General features: G+C 45.9%; 1 protein-coding gene across 1 annotated transcript in view; it reads right to left on the reverse strand.

The window, feature by feature from the left end:
• The window catches only part of tex11 (testis expressed 11), a 201,773-nt gene that overhangs the window by 115,367 nt on the left and 64,601 nt on the right, over positions 1 to 21,805 (reverse strand). Inside the window, exons 9-12 of the mRNA XM_078546158.1 lie at positions 13,676 to 13,771; positions 10,281 to 10,362; positions 4,267 to 4,342; positions 2,553 to 2,704 (exon numbers count right to left, since the gene is read on the reverse strand). Of these exons, the coding sequence (XP_078402284.1) occupies positions 2,553 to 2,704; positions 4,267 to 4,342; positions 10,281 to 10,362; positions 13,676 to 13,771 (406 nt within the window). The remainder of the gene's footprint in view (positions 1 to 2,552; positions 2,705 to 4,266; positions 4,343 to 10,280; positions 10,363 to 13,675; positions 13,772 to 21,805) is intronic.

Consider the following 21,805-nt stretch of genomic DNA (forward strand, 5'->3'; position numbering starts at 1 on the left):
GCACCATATCCCTCTCCTCAGAACAGGAGTGAATCTCCTCCAAATCCTCTAGCTGAAAGGCCTCCCCCTTTGCTGCACAAGGTTACACAGAGAACAACAGACAACTGTGATCATGGAACCCTCACTGGGTCATACTGCAGCACCCCACCAAGAAGGTCTAAACAACAGAAACGAATTGATTGTGACCCTGGTTGACTGGTGGTAAGCATTGTACTATTCCACAGCATTAGCAGCCATGTCTTGACTGGGTACTCCTTGTCCCCGAGGATCCATCTCTGAAAGTGTGCCTGGGGCTGGAACAACTATGACACCTGGGAGAGACAAAAGGACATAGGCGTCACGGGTGCTCCCTGGGAAACGGCAGGATGTGCTTTCGGTGGTACATTGATTGAATTTCTCTTCCTGTTGATGAAAGCTGCAGGGTTGTCCAAGGGAGCTTTTATGGCCACATGTGTGCAATCAATTATATCCTGCACCTGTGGAAAGCCTGCACTGGCCCTGAAGCCAACACTCCACCTGGCCATCAGGATCAGTATGCAGAGCACAAACTCTCCAACCCTTTTAAACAAGGCATTGGTGACCTCCTTAATGCAGTGGTGAGCTATTGCCTGGGATATCCCACACATGTTCCTAGTGGATCCCTGGAAGGAGTCAGATGCGTAGAAATTCAGCGTGAAGCTGACCCAGAAATTCAGGTTCCATGGATTGCAGGTCATCTTGCAGCATTGCGCACAGGTAGTGGGCAGGCCACCTTGACAGCCACAGTCTTCTCTGGCACTGGCATTCCGACATCTGGAGGCAGTTCATGTGGCTTCAGAACAGCCTGTCTTCTGACTCACTCCTGCTGTTGTTTCCCATAGCATCCTTGTGCAGCCTATCCAGCCGCTGGCTGCACCCCTTGCTGTTGCTACACTGGCATTGGTGCCGGCTGCTGCCTGATCCACCCTTGCGTTGCGTCGCTACTTTTCCACTTGGGGGTCCAGGAGGACCGGGTGGATGAATCCTATGTTTCTTTCACTCCCCTTTTACAGGCTGCTGCCTTTGTATGGCATATCCTACAGTGGGTCCCAGGCCTTGTGGTGCACCTGGTGCCTGCAGCTCTGCATCACTGACCTGTCCCTCAGTTTTGCAGCTCTGCCCCTCAGCTTTGGGGCTCTGTCCTTCTGCTCCTCAGAGCTGTCTCTTAGCTTTGTGACTGCCCTTCTGAACTGTCCCTTAGCTTGGTGAATTGGCTGGCCTCCTCTTCCTTTTAGATAAATATCCACCTCAATAGAAAGAAGCTCCACAAGGGCTAACCTTCCCCTCAGAGTCGGAGGCTTCGCCCCAATATGGTTGTATTGTTGGGGATCCAACGGCCTGTGATCCCCATGCACCACATGTTTAATTCACAAGGTAACATTTAATTCCATTCAGAGGTGTGAAAATGCCACACAAGTATCTCTTCAACAAGCTCAATTACATTCCTGCTGCTTCCATGCAGCATTTCTGTCTCAATGTCTTCCTGCCATCAGCGTAACGTGGCCCAAAATTGCCAGAGCCGGGCATCTGACAATAGCGCCTCCCATGCAATTTTACGGCTCCCCTCCCCTCCCACCAGTTCATTAGGCTCCATTAAATTCTGCCGTGTGTGTGGGCCCTTCACCTTGGTTCTTCAATAAAAATAATCTTTTTCAATTTACTCTTTAGTTCATCTCTTGCCTCAATCGAGTTACAAAACTCGATTAAAAAACAATGTACAAACTAACTTGAAGGGCATGGAAAGGAGTCAAACAACCATAGCACACATTATCTCAAAGAAGATAAAAAGGGAAGACAACTATAATGGTTCTGACCAATAAAAACTCAAACAACACACGACACACATTTTTGGAAATGAACAAAGGCAACAAATATTTGAAGAATTTAATGGATTTCTGTTTATTGATGGCAAGATTATTTTCATGCGGTGAGTCAGTTAAAAAATTATTTCCTCCAAATTTGTGCAAAAGATCTGAAATTTTGCCACATGCCATCATACCTTCAAAAACAATGTTTCCTTGACAGGTGTACTATACGTCAAAATGGGTTTCCTGGTAATAGTATAAGATAGTCCAAAGAGTTCCCTCAGGATAAGCAGGAAATGCAAATGCCCCTCTAAGATAGAGTAGCTGATCTTTTATGTTGCTCATCCAGACTTCCACTCACCCACTCCCACAACAACCTTCATGCCACCATCCCATGGCCTAATTATTTAAATGAAAGACACTGGAAAATTCTGGCAGGGGCCTTTCCTGGGCCTGTGGCACTCTGTGAGCTGCCCCTACACTCTTAATGGAAAATGGCCTTGTTTATGTCTCAAAGTCTGCTGGAAAATAACGTGGTGTCTAAATTCAACAGTGAGCTGGCAAAAATTGAATTTGCATTGTTTTCTGATACTACACTCTAAAATCATATTAATAGGATCGATTTTTCCAGACTGATGATCAGCTGAAGTGCTCTTGCAACTGAGCAATGAATAATATAAGTAATTATTACCGTAAGATGATTTTCTAATCCTTCTGATAATCTCCTACCTGCAATAATGTCTTCAATCTTCTGCTTGGCAAGGGCATCTTTGCCTCTTCGCAGCAGTTGCATAAAATGCATCAACAAAGCCTTCCCAACATCATGACTGGTTTCAAACTGCTTGGACAAAGTTGTCAGAAATTCAAAGGACAGTCCATCTCTGTTGAAAGCCAGGTTGTTAGTAAGTCAGTATTATATTGATGTTTTCAGCAATAACCACTCCTTGTAGTTATCACAATCCAGTACACATGATATCCTGCAAATCACTAAACCTGAATTTTCCTGTAATTGAAGGCGGCACAGCCAGGTTTGTGTGCACCTTTCTTCATCAGCATGTCTGCGAGCAGCCAGAAAACTTGTGTGAATCAAGGAAAAATACGTTTGCATTATTTTCAATAAGGAGTGGGGTTATTAGTTGACTCTTACCTGTTTCAGCCAGTATCGCAAAAGAGGGATGTAACGTTCCAGGAAACATTGGGGTGGAATTAAAACTAGTAAAGCTCACTTGTGCAAAAATTTCCCGGAACATCCCCGCAAGAATAATGGCAAATGCTGTAATGCGCTATTGCTATGACACAAGTATTCAGGAGAATTTGGACCATAGAGAGAGAGAAAACATGTGGCAATGGGAAAAAAATTGCAATATGATGATACAAAGGTATTTATACTTTTTGAAGCATGTAATATTTTGAATTTTGTTTTATTTTACTTCCAATTTTATCTGGGACATTAGAAATTCTAGTTAATGGGAAAAATGGCTGATGAAAATGAAAAAGGAAAAAGACTGGCATATATATATGGCACCTTTTATGACCACAAAACATCCAAAGCATTTTAAAGCAATTAACTTCAGAAGTTGAATATTGCTGAGAAGACATGTTTCCAAAACTTTTGTCCTGCATTTATCAGGACAAACGCAAGAAAGATAAATTTCAAAAGATCACAACAATTTACAAATTGGATCGCTGGCAAACAAAAAGCTTCAGCAACGTCTCTCTTTTCAGCAATACACTTCTGAAATGTAGTCACTACAGTAATGTAGAAAATGTGACAGCTAACAGCAAACTCCCACAGGCAGCAGTGTGAGTGAGAATGGCCAAATAATTTGTTTTTATGATGTTGATTGACGAAAACATATTGGACCAAACACAGGGAATAACTCCCCCACTCTTCATCAAAATAGAGTCATGGAATGTTTTACCTCCACCTAGGCAGGCAGATGGGGCCTCAGTTTAATGTCTCAATCGAAAGACCTGATTTTTCTGCTCAAGCCCTAGAGTGGGACTTGAACCCAGAACCTGTGACTCAAAGACAAGCGTGCTACCAATGAGTGGCAGTTGACACATTTGTAAACAGGCTCCAAGTGATTCAATCAGTTCATCAACAAACCCTGACATTTACATAGGAACATGGAATGTGAAATGTGGACCCAAGAATTTGCAATAGGAATGAATATTCCCTACAAACCTGTGAACAAAAAAAATAGATAACTGGAAGTAAGATTTGTAGGGAAATTCAGATAGACATAAGGGGTTAATTTTCAGTCTTAGCACCTTGGTGTTAAGCGTCACCTGAACGAAGTGCAGAAAGAGAAATACGGCAAGAAGGACCAGACACACTTTATAGAACCCAGCTGATGCTTAATGCCCAGCTAGTTAAAACAAAAATACCGCCAATAATCTTTAAGTAAGATATGGATTACTTTAAGGGGATTTCACTGACCGGTCATGTTCCAATAGTAGTTTTGCAGCTTCAAGACAAACATCAAGTGATACTTTTCCAAGAAGGTCTCTGACTGCTAAAATGAATCAAAATGGCAAAGAATAAAACATAAAACACAGGACCATGAAATGTCAGTTCCTGTAAACTAGGTTGCGTCTAAATGCTCCAGGTTTTACTTGATCCACTTAAATACAGCTAACACATTGGATCATCATATGGAGTTAATGTATTGTAAAGGAATTATGTTTAATACACTCCCAACAAGAGCATCACTGTGAAAGCTGTAATGAACAATAGGCATTAACCTAATAACTCAGCAAGCATCATCGTTGACATGCCAATTTTATTGGCCCACTACAGATGACCACACAGATTCCCTTTTATCTCTAAAACAAAAAATGCAGCATAAGGATCCAACTGGTAAGTATTTTGGATTCTGGAGTATCAGTAAAGATAGTAATTATAAGAAACAGCACTGTGCAACATTGGGCAGAATCGTCCCAGGTTTGCACTAATGCAGTGGCGGGTGGGAAAAAGAACGCTTTACCGCCGGCCGCAATGACAGCTTTTCACGCCGTATCATCCCAATCGCACCTAATTAATAATGCATTCCCGGGAAACAGCCGTTTCACAGGCAGACTGCCTCTGATTTGCCCGTCACGCCGTCTCCTCGCCGCTTCCTCAGGCCGGGCGCCATATTTAATGTGCAGCTGTGTGCGCACCTCTTAGTGCTTCCAGCTCACAACTGCTGCACAGGAGACACGGTCCCGAAAGGCAAGAAAATCGCAGCCCCCCGCTCCCCCATCCCACCGATTCAGTGACACGTCCCAAGAATTCATTTTGGACGCCATGGAGGCCCACCATGATATCTTCTACCCCCACTCTGGCCGCAGGAGAGGCAGCAACATCACCAATCCAGCTTGGGAGGCGGTGGCAGCGATGGTCAGTGCCAATGTCCTCCAAAACAAGGCAGCCACCCAGTGCCAAAAGAGGGTGAGTGATCTCCTCCGTTCCACCAGGATAAGCCACTCTTCTCATCACTCTCAACTCACATACTCACAAACCCATCACACATCCACAGGGATCTCACTTACTGCCAGCTCAAGGGACATCACCATTCACTCTCTCACACACACTTTCATTGGCCTCATCCCATCCATTGCACCACTCACCACCTACATATGCCAAGCATATGTATCATTTGGCCTGACTGGCATCCTGCTTACAGTATCTCCATCTGTATTCATGTGGGACAAGCTGGCACACAACAAATGGGAGGGGTCTCTGACTGGTGGAGGAATGCCTGAAATCAAGGTCCTCACGGACTTTGAAAATAAGAGTCATCCAGCTGGCTGGTGAAGATCTGGACCGTTCCTGTGCTGACGGTGAGGTCGGTGGTGCTCAACCAAGTGAGGATACAGTAGTGCAACATCCATCAGACAACCATGTTGTGAGCGATGTGTCCAGTTTCACAGGCCACTGCCATGCACTAATTATCGCTCCTTGTTTTCGCAGGCACATCTGGGAACTGCCGAGGCAGTTCATGACGCAGATCCTTGACTTAAGCTCCGAAGACACCTCAGAAGAGGAATCTGCTGAAATCCTCATTGAAGATCCATCACAGCACTCACCTACACCCTCCACCAGCACAGCGACACAAACCTTGGTGGGACCAAGCTTTAGAGTGGCCTCGGGGTCAAAATCTGGTAAGCACATCACACTGTCTGATCCAAAGCAGGCGAAGGCAGGAAATTTCTGGGTTTCTGGCACTCACAGGATTGCTGGAAACCAGGAATCTGCTGAGTCCGAATCAGATGATGAGCCTCTGGACTCGGTCATACCTTAGTTGCTGGAGCTGCAAAGGCAAGCTTGGAAACATCCGGAAGGGTTAGCCAATGCACTCCTCAGATTCTGTGGCACAATAGAGGAGTCTGTCCACCTTACATCTGAGGTGATAGCGCTGAATGCCAACACACCAAAGTCAATACTGGTGGGAAGGCAGTCGCCATAGAGGCCTTGGTCCAGGACATTGCTCCTGCACTGCTGCGCGGGTTGAATTCCATCACTGACACCATATGATGCATTTGTGGCGGTCGCACACCAGCTAACATTCAGCGAATGGAAGCCATGGAGATCTGAGCATCATGTGAGTGCAGTTGATTGGAAAACCTGAGATCTGGGCAAATCCCAGCAATCTTGCATCCTGGCTTTCCTCATCCCAGGCGAAATGCACCAAGTTGTGTGCCTTCGTGAAGATGGCGTACATGACCTCATGGATGCATTTGTGCGTGGGGGCTTGCAATATCCCATAGAGCTCACTGTGGAGCCCTGAAAAAAGCCACTGGCATAAAAATTGAGCGCCGAGGTCACTTTCACAGCCACTGGTAATGGATGCCCTCCATGTTCCTGTGGGGCCAAATCCTGCCGCAGGTGGAAAATGTGACTGACCAGCTCCCTGGACATGTACGGTCTTTGGCGACATTGGTTCTCAGTCATCTGCAGGAATCACAAGCGCCGTCGATAGACCCTGGGTCTGGCTAAGCACTGACCAGCGACAGCTCGCTGTGGCTCTTCAACAGTGTGCACGCGAGCCCCAGCTGCTCCTCCTTCCTGATGTTGCTGCTCCTCCCTCTGCCCAGCTAGGCACCACCTTTGCTCTCAATTCTGCTTTCTGTAAGCCATGATGCATGCAGCTAGGTCACCAGGCTCCATGCTCCAGATGTCCTCCTCCTGCAGGATGAAAGAGGAAGGTGTGTGGGTTAGCTTGGGTGTACTAAAAACCTCTCTTGGTTAAGTCTGAAGGCCCCTTAACGATCCCAGAGATTGCTGGCCACCATTTGGACCTCGAGAGTTTAGTGCGCTGTATGGGTGTCCGAAACCCTACCCACCTCCGCCTCACTCCATCTGACCAATTGGCAACAGCTTTACCCACTGGACTGTATGTTGTGCTCTCAGCTCAGGTGCAGGCATTCTCATAGACTGCACAGCAAGGCTGCACTGTTAGCTTGAACCATGTGGGAGATTGGTCCAAAACTGAATGACGACATTGCAAGGGGCTGTGAGTACCTCCACCAGTGCCTGTTCCATGGCCAGCTTTCGCAAGGAGATTGTACAACATGCCCAGTCGTCCAACTGTTCTGCAGTCCACTAAAACGCTCATTAAATCTGTTCCCGCAGGGTGAAAAGCTCTGAAGTATTTGGTGACAATTTCAGGGTTCTGCGTTGCTTGAGTGGGCACATAAGCATGTCAATGTAGCTGTGCCTGAACTGACTCAGCTGTGGAGGAACGGTCATTTTATACAAAGTTTCCCGAATGCATGGCCGCTTCTCTCCCCAGCTCCCCCCCTGCCCCACCGCACATGCCTATGCACTACCATCAACCGTAGTGCAGCCCTTGCACCCCCCAAGTCACCTGAACCACAGTGTAGCCCTTAGCCCCCCACCTCCCCCATCAAACTTGCCCTTGCCCAGGCACCGCACTGTCAGGCAGCCAGGGAAATGTGACTTGCCTGTGCCTTCGCCTGAATGCTCAGCGCCTCAGCCTTGAGGTCCAACAGGCGACCCACACAACGGTACTTTGCACTCACCTCTGAGTTCCCCTTGAAGTGTAGCTCGCCAGGTGCACGCCTTATAAAAGCTGTTGTGAAACATGCTGGCGTGTAATCGTGCTGATGCGCTCGGATGATGCAGTGTGGGGGGGATGATTCCGGCGAGCTGGGCTTATAATGATATGCAGATGTATTACAATGCAGTTCCCATGTGCGATGGCAGGAAACACAGCCCACCATTGACGGGCAGGCAGACAATTGCAAACTGGTTTCACGGTGTCGTGGAACCAATTTTTGGCCTTCCCGCCATATTGTCTGATCATGCCCGGCATGACGCCCGACGCCAGCGGGCAAGGAAAATTCTTCCCATTGTTCCTTCCCAGCACTGCAGCAGAATATCAATGAGGCACATAAAATTCAACAAAACAATGAGGTTGATTTTAATGCTGAGCAGGTTTCAGTTGGACAGGAGCTTTTTTACATAAATGGGCCGCTAAACCTTGCCTTCAGAGGGAAGCCCAATATTGGCAACAGCATGAAGACCTAGTTCCCTGTTTTTTAGGTTTGGGCTTTAGCATGTTTGTCAGCCTGTCTTTTCATGGTCTGCTGAAAGGTTTTAAAATGCTCTTGAGCCACAGCACAGGTTTTTGAGAGTTGCTCACAGAACGTCCTTTTGGCTGTTCGCAATAGGCAGAGTACTGAGCATACTCAACCAACCCGTGCTTACAAAACATGATACATATTGTCTAACATTATGTGCAATTCTGCAAATGAGCAGCATTTGTTGAACAATCCCAAGAATGCTAAGAATTACACTAACAACCAATCTAAGATTTTCAGTCGGGCTTACAATGTAGCTCATGTATGTTTGCTAGAAGCTACATATATTCATATGCAGGGACCTGTCCTCTGCAGGCAAAAGAAATATGTCCGGATATTGCACCCTTTTTTGAAACAAATGCATGAGGGGCAAAGCTCCCTTGTGCAATCGCCATGACAATGTCTCACACAATCAGAGCCAACTTGCCAACCAATCAGCACCCCCTTTCTAATATATATTGCAGTATAAATTGTTGTTCCATTTGGAAATTGGCATTCTTGCGTCAGTCCTAATTAGCGCAAGACGAAAAGCTTCGACAGCATGTTTCTGTTCAGCAATACGCAAGTTCTGTACTACCAAGAATCAGGTCACTTCTATACGGTCCTTATGGGCGAAAACATTGCAGGCCTGAGGATTCTCTCCTGGTTCCTTGAAGACAAATGGAGGTTGGAAGTTTCTGGCTTTTGTGGTGGAGCCTCTATAATGGAGAAGTGTAATTTATTTTAATTATGGGATGTGGGCTGGCCAGCATTTATTGCACATCCCTAAATGTCCTTGATAATAGCCGCCTTCCTGAACCGCTGCAGCCCATGTGTTGTAGGAACACCTACAAAGCTGTTTGGAAGGAACTTTGACCCAGCAACAGTGAAGGAACAGTAATATAGTTTCCTGTCAAGCTATAGTTCAAGTTTTTAATTCCAGATTTATCAATTGCTATCAGCTGCCGTGGTGGGATTTAAACTCATGTCCCCACAGCATTAGCCTGGGCCTCTGGATTACTAGTCCAGTAACATTACCACTATGCCACCATTTCCCCAGGTAAACCTTAGAGGTAAAACAAATTAGCCTCTTTTCACTAGCTGAGATGACTTCTATGGAGAGTTATTTCTTTTGCGGGGTTTCTTCCGTCGGGGTCATCTTCTTATCTTCGATTATCTGACTTCTGGCCATTCAAAAAAAATGTCAGATATAGAATGTTTCAAAAAAATGTCAGTTATAGAGTGTCAATTTTAAAACATTTTTCATCATAAACTGTCTCCCTGTCATGTGACCAGTGTCAGCTTTCCACTGTTCACACATCAACATTCCAGCCCCGAACAGCTTCTGAGTTTCTCCGTGCACCTCCAACCTCCCAACAATTTCCACAGGCATATGACGTGAGAGTAACAATGTTAATTGGATAAATTAAGTGTCTACAGGTGGGGGACACTCATTGGACAATTACTTAGGCAATGTGCACATATAAAGAGACACATTGACACTGGTGGTGGATTGTAAAGTTAGGAGCTATACATTTGGAATGTCTCACTTTGTGAATAAATCTGAAACTAAGTAAAGATTGACTTCTTGTCTCCTCTTTCATCAACTGGTTATAAAAAGTTTAACAATGAAATCTTACACACTTTCAGCCATAGTATGATCAAGAAACCAGCTGACCTGCTTAAAGGTTCCTGTATTTTCTATTTTTATGCTAATTAAAAGGATACTACACTACAATAACAAAGATATTCCTGACATTTGAATGGCTGTTTTACTCTAATACTGGTGTTAGCTTCAACATCTTGGTGCCATTAATTTGTTTTTAAAATAATGTATTTTAATTCATTCTAGTTCATGCAGAACTAGGTTCAAGCTCTGCTTCTTACCTGCAGAAACAGCTACATCGGGGGAAACGCATTTCAAAAGGATTTTAATCTTCAAGAACAGTCCAGCTGGATGGGGATTCTCCTGTTGGATTAAATAATTGAAATATTCATTACAAAAAATGAAGATTTTTTAAAATTTAATTTTAATTCATATATCCTGTCCATCAATTATGTTTTTACTATTTTCCATACTAGAGTCCCTGTACTTTGCTTCTCCCACCACTAATCTCTGCATCATAACCCGCCCAGAGTACCAATGCCTTTTGCTTTTCAAACCACTCCTGCTGAGTGCTTAAAATAAGACTTTTTCGAGCTCATGCAGAGTAGCTCTCTCCCGTTGTTCGGCTCCTTCCCCTCTTAGATTCAGCTGATTCCCCCTCCCTCACTGCTAACTGAGAACTACTGATAAATATCCCCAGCTGAGACAGGACTAGAATAGAGAAATGAACAACCAACAACTTGCAGTATTGTATTCCTCATGTGCATAGAGACATTTCAAAGCAATTTACAATCGAGTGGACAGCAGCAGTAGGAAAGGGATACGCAGAGGGAAAGAGAGGGATTTGTCAGGGTGAAAGCGTAGTCAAAGAGATGGGTCGATTGGAGGCTTTGGAAGGTCGAGTTATGGTGGCAACACAGTATTGGGTAGGAATTTGCAGGGCCATTATGGCTAAAGGAAAGGCTACCAATGATGCAGCAATAAGAATAGGGGAGGAGTAGGCTGGAATGAAAGGTAAATAAAGGAACATAAGATTTGGGGAAGATTAAGGAGACTGAGTGATATGTGACCATGCAGTGAAGGTCAAGAGGAGGATCTCAAGTCAATCTGATGGGCCAAGGAAGCCAACAGAGCTTGGGAAAGATAAGGGAAATAGGGTGGTGCTTCTGTACAGGTGAGGCTGTGGGCTATGATCTTTTGAATCAGTTGTAGTAATAAAGACTCGGAGGTCAACAAGCAGAACATTAGGGAGGAAGAAAAAAATGTAAAAATTGAGCTGCAAATAAAGACATGGATAAGAGTCAAGCCTGCAAAGGGATGAGATGGGAGTGGAGGTTAGCAATGTCATGGAGGTAAAATAAAGCAATTTTATTTATAGATTAGATATAGAGAAGAAAGCTGAGTTCCAGTTAACTAAGGCACCAAGGTTTTCTCCTTTTAGACCAAGCTTGATGAAAGTGGGTAAGCTAATGATGTTGAGGCCAGTTATGCATATATATTTGAAGGAACTTGATAGAAAGCTTTAACAGGCCACATTTATCTGAAAAAGTTTTAGCACATTCATCAGCCAGTTGGAGAAAGTGGCAACACCACTGGATCAGTGGATGGAATCGAGGTGTGGAACTGGGTTTAATTAGAACCATAGAAAAGTTACAGTACAGAAGGAGGCCATTCAGCCCATCTTGTCCATGCCAGCCCGAGGACATCCAGGTGCCCTTTCTAATCCCACCTTCCTGCACCCGGCCTATAGCCCTGCAGCTTACAACACTTAAGGTGCAGATCCAGGTACTTTTTAAAAGTGTTTAGAGTTTCTGCCTCTACCACCAACTTGGGCAGCGAATTCCAGACACCTACTACCTGCGTGAAAAAGTTCTTCCTCATGTCCCCCCTACACCTTCTGCCACTTATCTTGAATCTACGTCCCCTGGTTCTAGAATTCTCCATCAAGGGAAACAATTTTATCCTGTCCACTCTATCTATTCCCCTCATAATTTTGTATACCTCAATCAAGTCACCTCTCAGCATTCTTTGTTCTAAGGAAAATAATCCCAACCTAACCAATCTCTCCTCATAGCTACACTTTTCTAACCCTGGCAACATTCTTGTAAACCTCCTGGTCACTCTCTCCAGAATTATGATGTCCTTCCTGTAATGTGGTGACCAGAACCACACACAATACTCCAGTTGTGGCCTCACCAGTGTTTTATACAATTCCAACATTATATCCTTACTTTTATATTCTATACCTCTGCTAATGAAGGAGAGCATTCCATATGCCTTCTTTACAACCTTGTCTACTTGAACTGCTGCCTTCAGGGACCTGTGTACTTGTACGCTAGGATCTCTCACTTTATCTACCCCTCTTAGTATATTCCCATTTATTGTGTAATCCCTGTAACTGTCTGACCTCCCTAAATGTATGACCTCACACTTCTCTATGTTAAAATCCATCTGACACTTTACCGCTCACTCCACCAACCCATCTATATCGTTTTGGACATTATGGCTATCCTCTACACTATCCACTACTCGGCCAATCTTTGTGTCACATCTGCAAATTTCCCAATCGTGCCCTCCACGTTCACGTCCAAATCGTTAATATATAATACAAACAGCAAGGGTCCCAACACCGAGCCCTGTGGAATACCGCTTGAGACAACTTTCCATTCGCAAGGGCATCCATCGACCATTACCCTTTGTTTCCTGTTACAAAGCCAACCTTTTGTCCAGTTTGCCACATTACCCTGAATCCCATGGGCTTTTACTTTCCTGACCAATCTGCCATGTGGGACCTTGTCAAATGCCTTGCTAAAATCCATGTACACAACATCCACGGCACTACCTTCATCAACCCTTCTTGTCACTTCCTCAAAGAATTCAATCAAATTTGTGAGGCAAGACCTTCCTTTAACAAATCCATGCTGACCATCCCTGACTAGTCCATGCCTTTCCACATGACAGTTAATCCTATCTCTCAGGTTTGATTCTACTAATTTGCTCACCACCGATGTAAGGCTAACTAGTATATAATTGTTTGGAATTTCCTTTGATCCCTTTTTAAACAATGGAACTACATTTGCATTTCTCCAGTCCTCCGGTACCTCCCCTGTATCTAGTGAAGATTGGAAAATCATCCTCAGTAGCATCTGCTATCTCCTCCTTGACTTCCTTCAGCAGCCTTGAAAACAATCCATCTGGCCCTGGTGACTTATCAACTTTCAAGGATTTCAACCCTGCGAGTACTTCCTCTCTCTTTATGACTATCCCGTCCAATATCTCACAGTGTTCTTCCTGGATGACTATATTGACACACAAGTGACAATGAATCCAATATTCCAGATGATGTCAGCAAACTATAGTGTATAAATAAACAGAAATGGGCCAAGGAGGGAGGTCTGGTTTGCAGAAAAGGTGACCATTCAGGTACTTGCTGCAAGTGACATGGCTGTGTGCACCAGAAATGAAAAAATGCCCCATAATGCATACAAGTACAAATATAACCAGGGGACTGTGGAAGAGATATTCAAGACTGAAGACATTTTCAAGTGCCAAAAGCAGTGAAGAAGCTGAGAAGAATAAATAAGAGTCAGCAAGCCAAGGTTTAATCATATAGGAATCTTGTGCCACCAAGCTGACATATCGTACGTGTATCTAGATGACTGCATAAATGCCTTACTTGATTTGCCAGAATGACAGCATTGAGAGCTCTCTCCTGGTGTTGCTTGATGTCCCATTCTAGATAAACATTGGCCAATAAACGCAAAACCTTTGCCTAGAACAGAACAGTCAGTTGTAATATTTTCCATTTCAATATTGTATGTCTCTGACATAGTATTTCCTAGAATTCTTCTAGTCATTTTTGTCTCATAAACAACATCTTTTATAGGCCACTAATCATGTATAACACAATACCACTTACATATCTGTACAAAATAAATAATATTTGGCACAGCAAAACTCTACCATCATGCCATATGAAGAAAAGATGTCTCTCTCATTTGAGAATAGCCTGATCACAAGAGTAAGAATTGCCAAATCACCAGCAATTGGTTGTATATAAATGAAGAGAAATGGGTCAAGGAGGGAGCTCTGGTTTGCTGAAAAGATGACCATTCAGGCACCTGCTGGAAGTGATATCGGCTGTGTGCACCAAAAATGAAAATCTGCTCCATAATGCATACAATGAGACAAGTAGGTGTATAACCATGTGACTAATCATTACTAAACTTAAATTGCTCATTGTGGAAGTCCCATCATAGCATTCCTGAAGTTCTTTGCCAATTCTACAATGGCAAAGAATTAGCTCCACTACCAGAAAAAAATAATGGATCTGAACTCCATGACCTTTATACTTTCCCCATTCATTAGGATCTTTGGAAACATCATTATCAATGGAAATGCATATAGGAAATTTGCCAAAAATCAGGTATTTGTCTCATTTTTATTCTACGGGTTTTCTCTTAAATCCAGTCTAAGTACATAAGCATGTTAAAAATTGACAACAGTTCAAATTTCTGTTCCAAGCCTTTTCTGGTAGTGTTGCAAATTTCACCTGTTATAGGCCAGATTAAGGAATAATGTTAACTTAAACAATTTTTCATTGTATGTATGAATGATTTTGAGCAGAGACCTCAAAAATAGGTTTCTATTATTTACCCCCTCATGGACCTCTGAAAATGCACAATCAAGCAGGTTTACTGCATCAAGCCACATAGCCTGTCATCTGCTACTTAGTGCCACCCAAACACTCATACCGTTCTTCTTTGCTCTGGATTCTTCTTAACAACCGTAGTCCACAGAAGAAGACACTTCAGAGGAGAATCCTTCTGAGGAGACAGCTTTACATGTTGCACCATTCCCAAGCATCAACAAAAAAGTGGTGCCCCAGCTGGGTTAGATAGTGAGATAAAGAGTCTGCACGTGGTGAAGCATGCAATGCTGGTGAGCAACAGCAAGAACTGGTGACAGGAACTGCCCTGGACACAGCTTGCCAGGGTCCTCTCCTAGCTCATCTGAGCAGGACAGAGATGCAGATTTCAGGGGTAAAGCAATGAGAAGAAACTGCTAGCTTCACACAAACAGATATGTCAGGTGCATATATAGTACTGCATGCAGTTCTGGTTGTTATGTTATAGAAAGGATATAGAGGCATTGGGAGGACACAAAGAAGATTTACAAGAATGATGCTAGAAATACGTGGGTATACATATCAAGAAAGGATTGACAGGCTGGCTCTTGTTTCCTTTGAAAAAAAAAGGTTGAGAAGTGACCTAATTAAGGTATTTAAAATAATGAAAGGTTTTAATAGAGTGGATACAGAGAGAATGTTTTCCCTCGTTGGGAAAGACATAACCAGAGGTCATCATTATTAACTTAGTCAACAAGAAATTCAATGGGGCATTCAAAAGAAACTTCTCTACCCAAAGAGTGGTGAGAATGTGGAACTTGCTGGGAGTGGTTTAAGTGAATCGTATAGATCAGGCTTATCCAACCTTTTCGCTCAGGGGGCCACATTTCCATTTCTTTCTCAATCAAAGGGCTGATGAGCATATTTTGGAAAGATAAGGTTTCAATAAAATTTCAATAAAAAGTTGGGGTATTAAGAAAATAAGTAATTGTTGAGCAAAAACAAAGCAGTGTCATAGCAATAAATGTTAAGTTCAAAAAGAATAATTAATAAAAATGACCAGGGTGCGAGAGGATCAGTGTCTGTGGCAAGCTCACTCCCAGTTTCAGGATGCTCATTCACTCACCCTCACCCACTGAGAGTGGGTGTGTGTATGTGCTGGTGAGAATGAGTGAGAAACCTAAGCACATACACACTCCCACTCACTCTCACACAAACATACAAACACTCACTCTACCGTCCACACAAACACACGCACACAAACTCATGTGCACACACTTTCTCTCATTCCCCCACCTCCCCCTACCACACAGACTCTCACTCACCCACGCCCCCACACACAAACACAAACGTTCACTCTCTCACTCACATGCTCTCTCACACACAATCTCACTCACTCACACACACACTTTCTCACTTACACTTTCTCACTCACTCACTTTCTCACTCCCCCACCTCACACACACCCTCACTCCCCCATCCCCACTCACCTCATTCACACTCTCCCACCCCACACACACTCTCTGTCTCACATACACACACACCACACACACTCTCCCAGCCCACACACACACACAAACTGTCTCACTTCCCCATCCCTCACACGTTCATCTCACTCACACTCACTCCCCCAACCCCATACACATTCACTCACTCTTACTCACACTCTTTCTCTCTCTCCCCACCTTCTCTCCAACACACACACACACTATCTCACTCACACATGCACTTTCTCACTCCCCCACCACACACACACATACCTACTCTCACTCACACACTCTCCCACCCCACACACACTCACTCTCTCACATACATACATTCTCACTCTCCCACCCCACACACACACTCTCTCACACACACACACCACACACACTCTCCCACCCCACATACGTTCATCTCACTCACTCTCATTCTCCCAACCCCATACACATTCACTCACTTTCTCCCCCACCTTCTCTCCAACACACACACACACAATCTCTCACACACATACACAATCTCATTCACACACTTTCTCACTCCCCCACCCCACACCCTCACTATCTCACTCACACATGCACTTTCTCACTCCGCCACCTCACACACACACACATCCTCACTCTCTCACTCCCCACCCCCCACACACACTCACCCACTCTTACACACACTCTCTCCTACCCCACACACACACACACTCACTCTCCCTCCCCACACAAACTTTCTCACTCCCCCACCCCTCACATGTTCATCTCACTCACACACACTCACTCTCACTCCCCCACCCCCATATACATTTACTCACTCTCATTCACACCCTCTCTCTCACTCCCCCACCTTCCCTCCAACACACACACTCTCACTTAACATCCCCCCCCACACACACACACACACACACACACACACACACACACTCTATCTCTCTGCCACATCCCCCTACACACACACACACACTTACTCACTCCCCCAACCCCCACACACATTCAGGGCGCAATTTTCTGAGCCCGCTGACATCGCAGGTGTTCGGAGGCGTGAGTCGACAATATGGCAAGAAGGCCAAAAATTGGTTTCATAACGTCGTAAAACCAGTTTGCAATTGTCCGCTCTGCCCGTTAATGGCGGCCCTTTCTCCCATCGTCTGATGTCAGCAACTGCATTGCAATTCATCTGCACATCATCATAAGCCCATTCCGCCGGAATCATCTCCCCATGCTGGATCATCCGTGCATGCTGACATGTTTCACAACAGTATATATAAGGTGTGCACTTGGTGCACGAAACTTCGAGGGGAACTTCTAGGTGAGTGCACCGTAATGTTGTGATGCGCTCACAAGGGTTGCCTGTTGGACTTCAAGGTTCAGGTGCATTGAAGGGGTGGAGGGAGGGCTGCCCTGTAGTTCAGGCGAGTTGCGGGGGTGCAAGTGCTACCCTGCGGTTGAGGTGAGTTGGGGGAAGGGGGTGGGCAAGCGCTGCTCTATGGTTGAGGCGAGGTCAGGGGGGAATCAAGGGCTGCTCTGCGGTTGGTGGTGGTGCACAAGCATCTGTAGTGTGGGGGAGAGGGAAGCGGCCATGCATTAGGGAAACCTTATATAAAGTGACAATGTAAAGTGAGACAACTCAGATACAGCTACACTGACATGCTTTGAGTTGGGGCTCTGGCTTATCTGCCCACTCAAGCAACGTAGAGGCATGGAATTGCCAACAAATGCTCTAGAGCTTTTCACCCCTAGGGTACCGGCTGAAAACTAATGAACGTTTTAGTGGACAGAACAGTTGGATGACTGTGCACGTTGTACAATCTCCTTGCAAAAGCTAGCCGTGGAGCAGTCACTGGTGGAGGTGCTCACAGCCGCTTGCAATATCATCATCCCGGTTTGGACCAGTCTCCCCCATAGTTCAAGCTAACAGTACAGCCTTGCAGTGCAGGTTAGGAGACTGCCTGCACCTCAGCTGAGAGCACAGAATGCAGTCCAGTGGGAAAAGCTGCTGCTAAGAGGTCAGGTGGAGTGTGGCAGAGGAGGGTGGGGTTTCAGGCAGCCATGCTGCGCACTAAACTCTGGCCATCCAAGTGGTGGTTAGCACTCTCCACGATGCGTTAAGGGACCTTCAGACTTAACCTGGAGATTCTTAGGTTACCCAAGCTAACCCACATGTCACTCTCTTTTATCCTGCAGGAGTACACCAGCAGCATGGAGCCTGGTGAACTAGCTTTATGCCTCGGGGCTACAGAGAGTGGAGACAAAAGGAGAAGAGAGTGACGGAGGTACCTGGCTGTGCAGAGGGAGGAGCAGAACCCTCAGAAAGAAGCGGCATCAGGGCTCCTGCATACACTGCTGAAGAGCCACAGAGAACCGTCACTGGTCATCACCTAGCTAGCCCAGGGTCTATAGGCACCGTCTTTCATTCCTGCAGATGACCAAGAACCAGTGTCGCTGAAGATTGCACATGTCTAGGGAACTGGTTGGTCACATCTGTCAGCTGTTGCAAAGATTTAACGCCACAGGGACATAGAGGGCATCCACTACCCGTGGTTGTGAAAGTGATTGCGGTGCTCAGTTTTTAAGCCAATGGCATCTTTCAGGGCTCCACAGGTGACCTCCATGGAATTTGACAAGCCTTCACCCACAAATGCTTTCATGAGGCCACGGACGCAATCTTCGTGAGGGCACACAACTTTGTGCATTTCTCCCAGGTCCAGAAAAGCAAGGATGCAAGGGCGCTTGGATTTGCCCAGATCTCAGGTTTCCCACAGGTGCAGGGTGCACTCATGTGGTGCTCAAATCTCCATTGCATCCTGCAGGTCAGCGCATGGTTCCCAGGGAGTGTCCATGACTCCTACATTCTCAGTCGATCTCCGATCTCTGGCATCTTTCAGGGTCCACAGAGGCAGCAGGGATGTCTTCTTGGGGACAAGGGTTACCCTCAGGGGACGTGGTGATGACACCCATGCAGCGGCCTCAGACTGCAGCAGAGCAAAGGTATAACAAGGCTCATGCTGCAACTCACACCTTGGTGGAGCAAACCATCAGGATGCTGAAAATGAGGTTCTGCTGCCTGGATCGATCTAGTGGAGTCCTGCAATATAGTCCACAGAGGGTGTCACACTTCATCATCACCTCCTGCGTCCTTTAAAACCTGGTGCTGCAATGGGGAGAAGAGCTGGCTGAGTAGGAGATGGAGCAGCTGGAGGTCTCCTCCGATGAGGTTGAGGAGGTACTCAAAGGCGACGATGCGGTCATTGCATTGGGCAGACGAGGCAGGCATGCTCGGAAGGCCCTCACAGCTACTACATTTGTGCAAGATAATGATGACATGCAGTAAGGAGACACCATAGATCCTCACATTACATTTGTGAACGGTTGACTAGAGACTAGCTTATGGTAGTGCATATTCCCTCTGTGATGAGGCTCCTGTCATGGAGAAGCAATGGAAGCCCTAATAGTTGCTCGATTCCAGGAGGATGATGACAACATGCAGTGAGGACACTCCATAGATCTTCACTAAGCTTCTGTGAATGTCTGACTCCTGTCTAGCCGAGGGTAGCTCGCTTGTGCTCTGTGATCAGGGTCATATCATGGAGACACAGCCGTGAAATTTTATCCACTGTAAGCCTTCAGCACCTGACCCCTTCAGGAGCACAATGTCACTGGTCACAGATGTTGACAAGATGGGAACCAGCCCCACCTTAAAGGTGCTGAAAGCACACAAAGAGAATGATGGAATTCTGTGACACCTGCCGATGACATTCTGGCAACAATGACAAGCACCATCAAGGTGCAGGCATCACTAATGTGTCCAGGGAGTGCAAGGGCGGACCATCACTGTGGTCTGAAGGCTGCACAAAGCACAGGGAAGAAGCCCTGGACTGAGACATCTGGCTTTATCTTCTGCAGGGACCAAGGTTTCACATCTGAGTGATAGCAACACTACTCATCAGAACAAAGAGTCATAGCCAGGGAGACATTCTTGGGAGTTTATTTACAATAGTGAACATTGTGTACACGTTATGAACACCCGTGCCCAGGCTGTGCAACTACATATTCTTAACCATCCTACCCTGCCGCTATGTCTTGCTGCTCCCCGAACATCCACAGTGGAGGTGGAGGCATCTGTTGAGCCCTGTCTGTGATGACCTTGGCAGGTGTCGTCTGGAGGGCCAAGACCTGAAGTGCCCCGGTCTGCTTACGGGGTCCTGCTCTGTTGCAATGCCACCCTTTCTTTTATTCATTTACGGGATGCGGGCATCACTGGTGAGGCCAGCATTTATTGCCCATCCTTAGTTGCCCTTGAGAAGGTGGTGGCGAGCTACCTTCTTGAACCGCTGCAGTCCCTGTGGTGTAGGTACACACTTAGTGCTGTTAGGGATGGAATTCCAGGATTTTGACCAAGTGACAGTGAAAGGGCGGCGATATATTTCCAAGTCAGGATGGTGAGTGTCTTGTTAGGGAACTCCCAGGTGGTGGTGGTGTTCCCATGTGTCTGCTGCCCTTGTCCTTCTAGATGGTAGCAGTTATGGGTTTGGAAGGTGCTGCCTAAGGAGCCTTGGTGAGTTTCTACAGTGTATCTTGTAGATGGTACACACTGCTGCCACTTTTCATTAGTGTTGGAGGGAGTGAATATTTGTGCAAGGGGTGCCAATCAAGCTTTGTCCAGGATGGTATCAAGCTTCTTGAGTGTTGTTGGAGCAGCATTTATCCAGGCAACTGGAGAGTATTCCATCATACTCCTGACTTGTGCTGTGTAGATGGTGGACAGGCTTTGGGGAGTCAACTGATGGGGAGGGGGGTGGTACGTGGTAATCAGCAGGAGGTTTCCTTGCCCACATTTGACCTGATGCCATAAGAATTCATACAGTCTAGAGCCGATGTTGAGGACTCCCAGGGCAACTCCCTTTCGACTGTATACCACTGTGCCACCACCTCTGCTGGGTCTGTCCTGTCAGTGGGACAGGACATACCCAGGGATGATGATGGTGGCATCTGGGGCATGATCTGTAAGGTATGATTCCCTGAGTATGACTATATCATGCTGTTGCTTGACTTAGCTCTCAGTTTTGGCACAAGCCCCCAGTTGTTAGTAGGGAGGACTTTGCAGGGTCGACAGGGCTGGGTTTGCCATTGTCATTTCCAGTGCTTAGGTCGGTGTCGGGTGGTCTGTCCAGTTTCATTCCTTTTTATTGACTAGAGAGTCAAGAGGTGATCTACCCGCCGCAGGATTCCCCTAGCCTCTGACCTGTTCTTTGTAGCCACAGTATTTATATGGCTCATCCAATTCAGTTTATGGTCAATGGTAATCCCCAGGATCTTGATAGTGGGGGATTCAGCGATGGTGATGCCATTGAACGTCAAGGGGCAATGGTTAGATTCTCTCTTGTTAGAGATGGTCATTACCTGGCATTTGTGTGGTGAGAATGTTACCTGCCACTTGTCAGCCCAAGCCTGGGTATTGTCCAGGTCTTGCTGCATTTGCACATAGACTAATATAGTGTCTGAGGGGTCGCAAACGATGCTGAACATTGTGCAATCATCAGCGAACATCCCCACTTCTGACCTTATAATGGAAGGAAGGTCATTGATGAAGCAGCTGAAGATGATTGGGCTAGGACACTACCCCTGAGGAACTCCTGCAGTAATGTCCTGGAAGTGAGACGATTGACCTCCAACCACCACGAGCATCTTCCTTTGTGCTAGGTATGATTCTAAC

The sequence above is a fragment of the Cetorhinus maximus genome, chromosome 8, assembly GCF_964194155.1.
Source record: "Cetorhinus maximus chromosome 8, sCetMax3.hap1.1, whole genome shotgun sequence".
Classification (NCBI taxonomy): domain Eukaryota; kingdom Metazoa; phylum Chordata; class Chondrichthyes; order Lamniformes; family Cetorhinidae; genus Cetorhinus; species Cetorhinus maximus.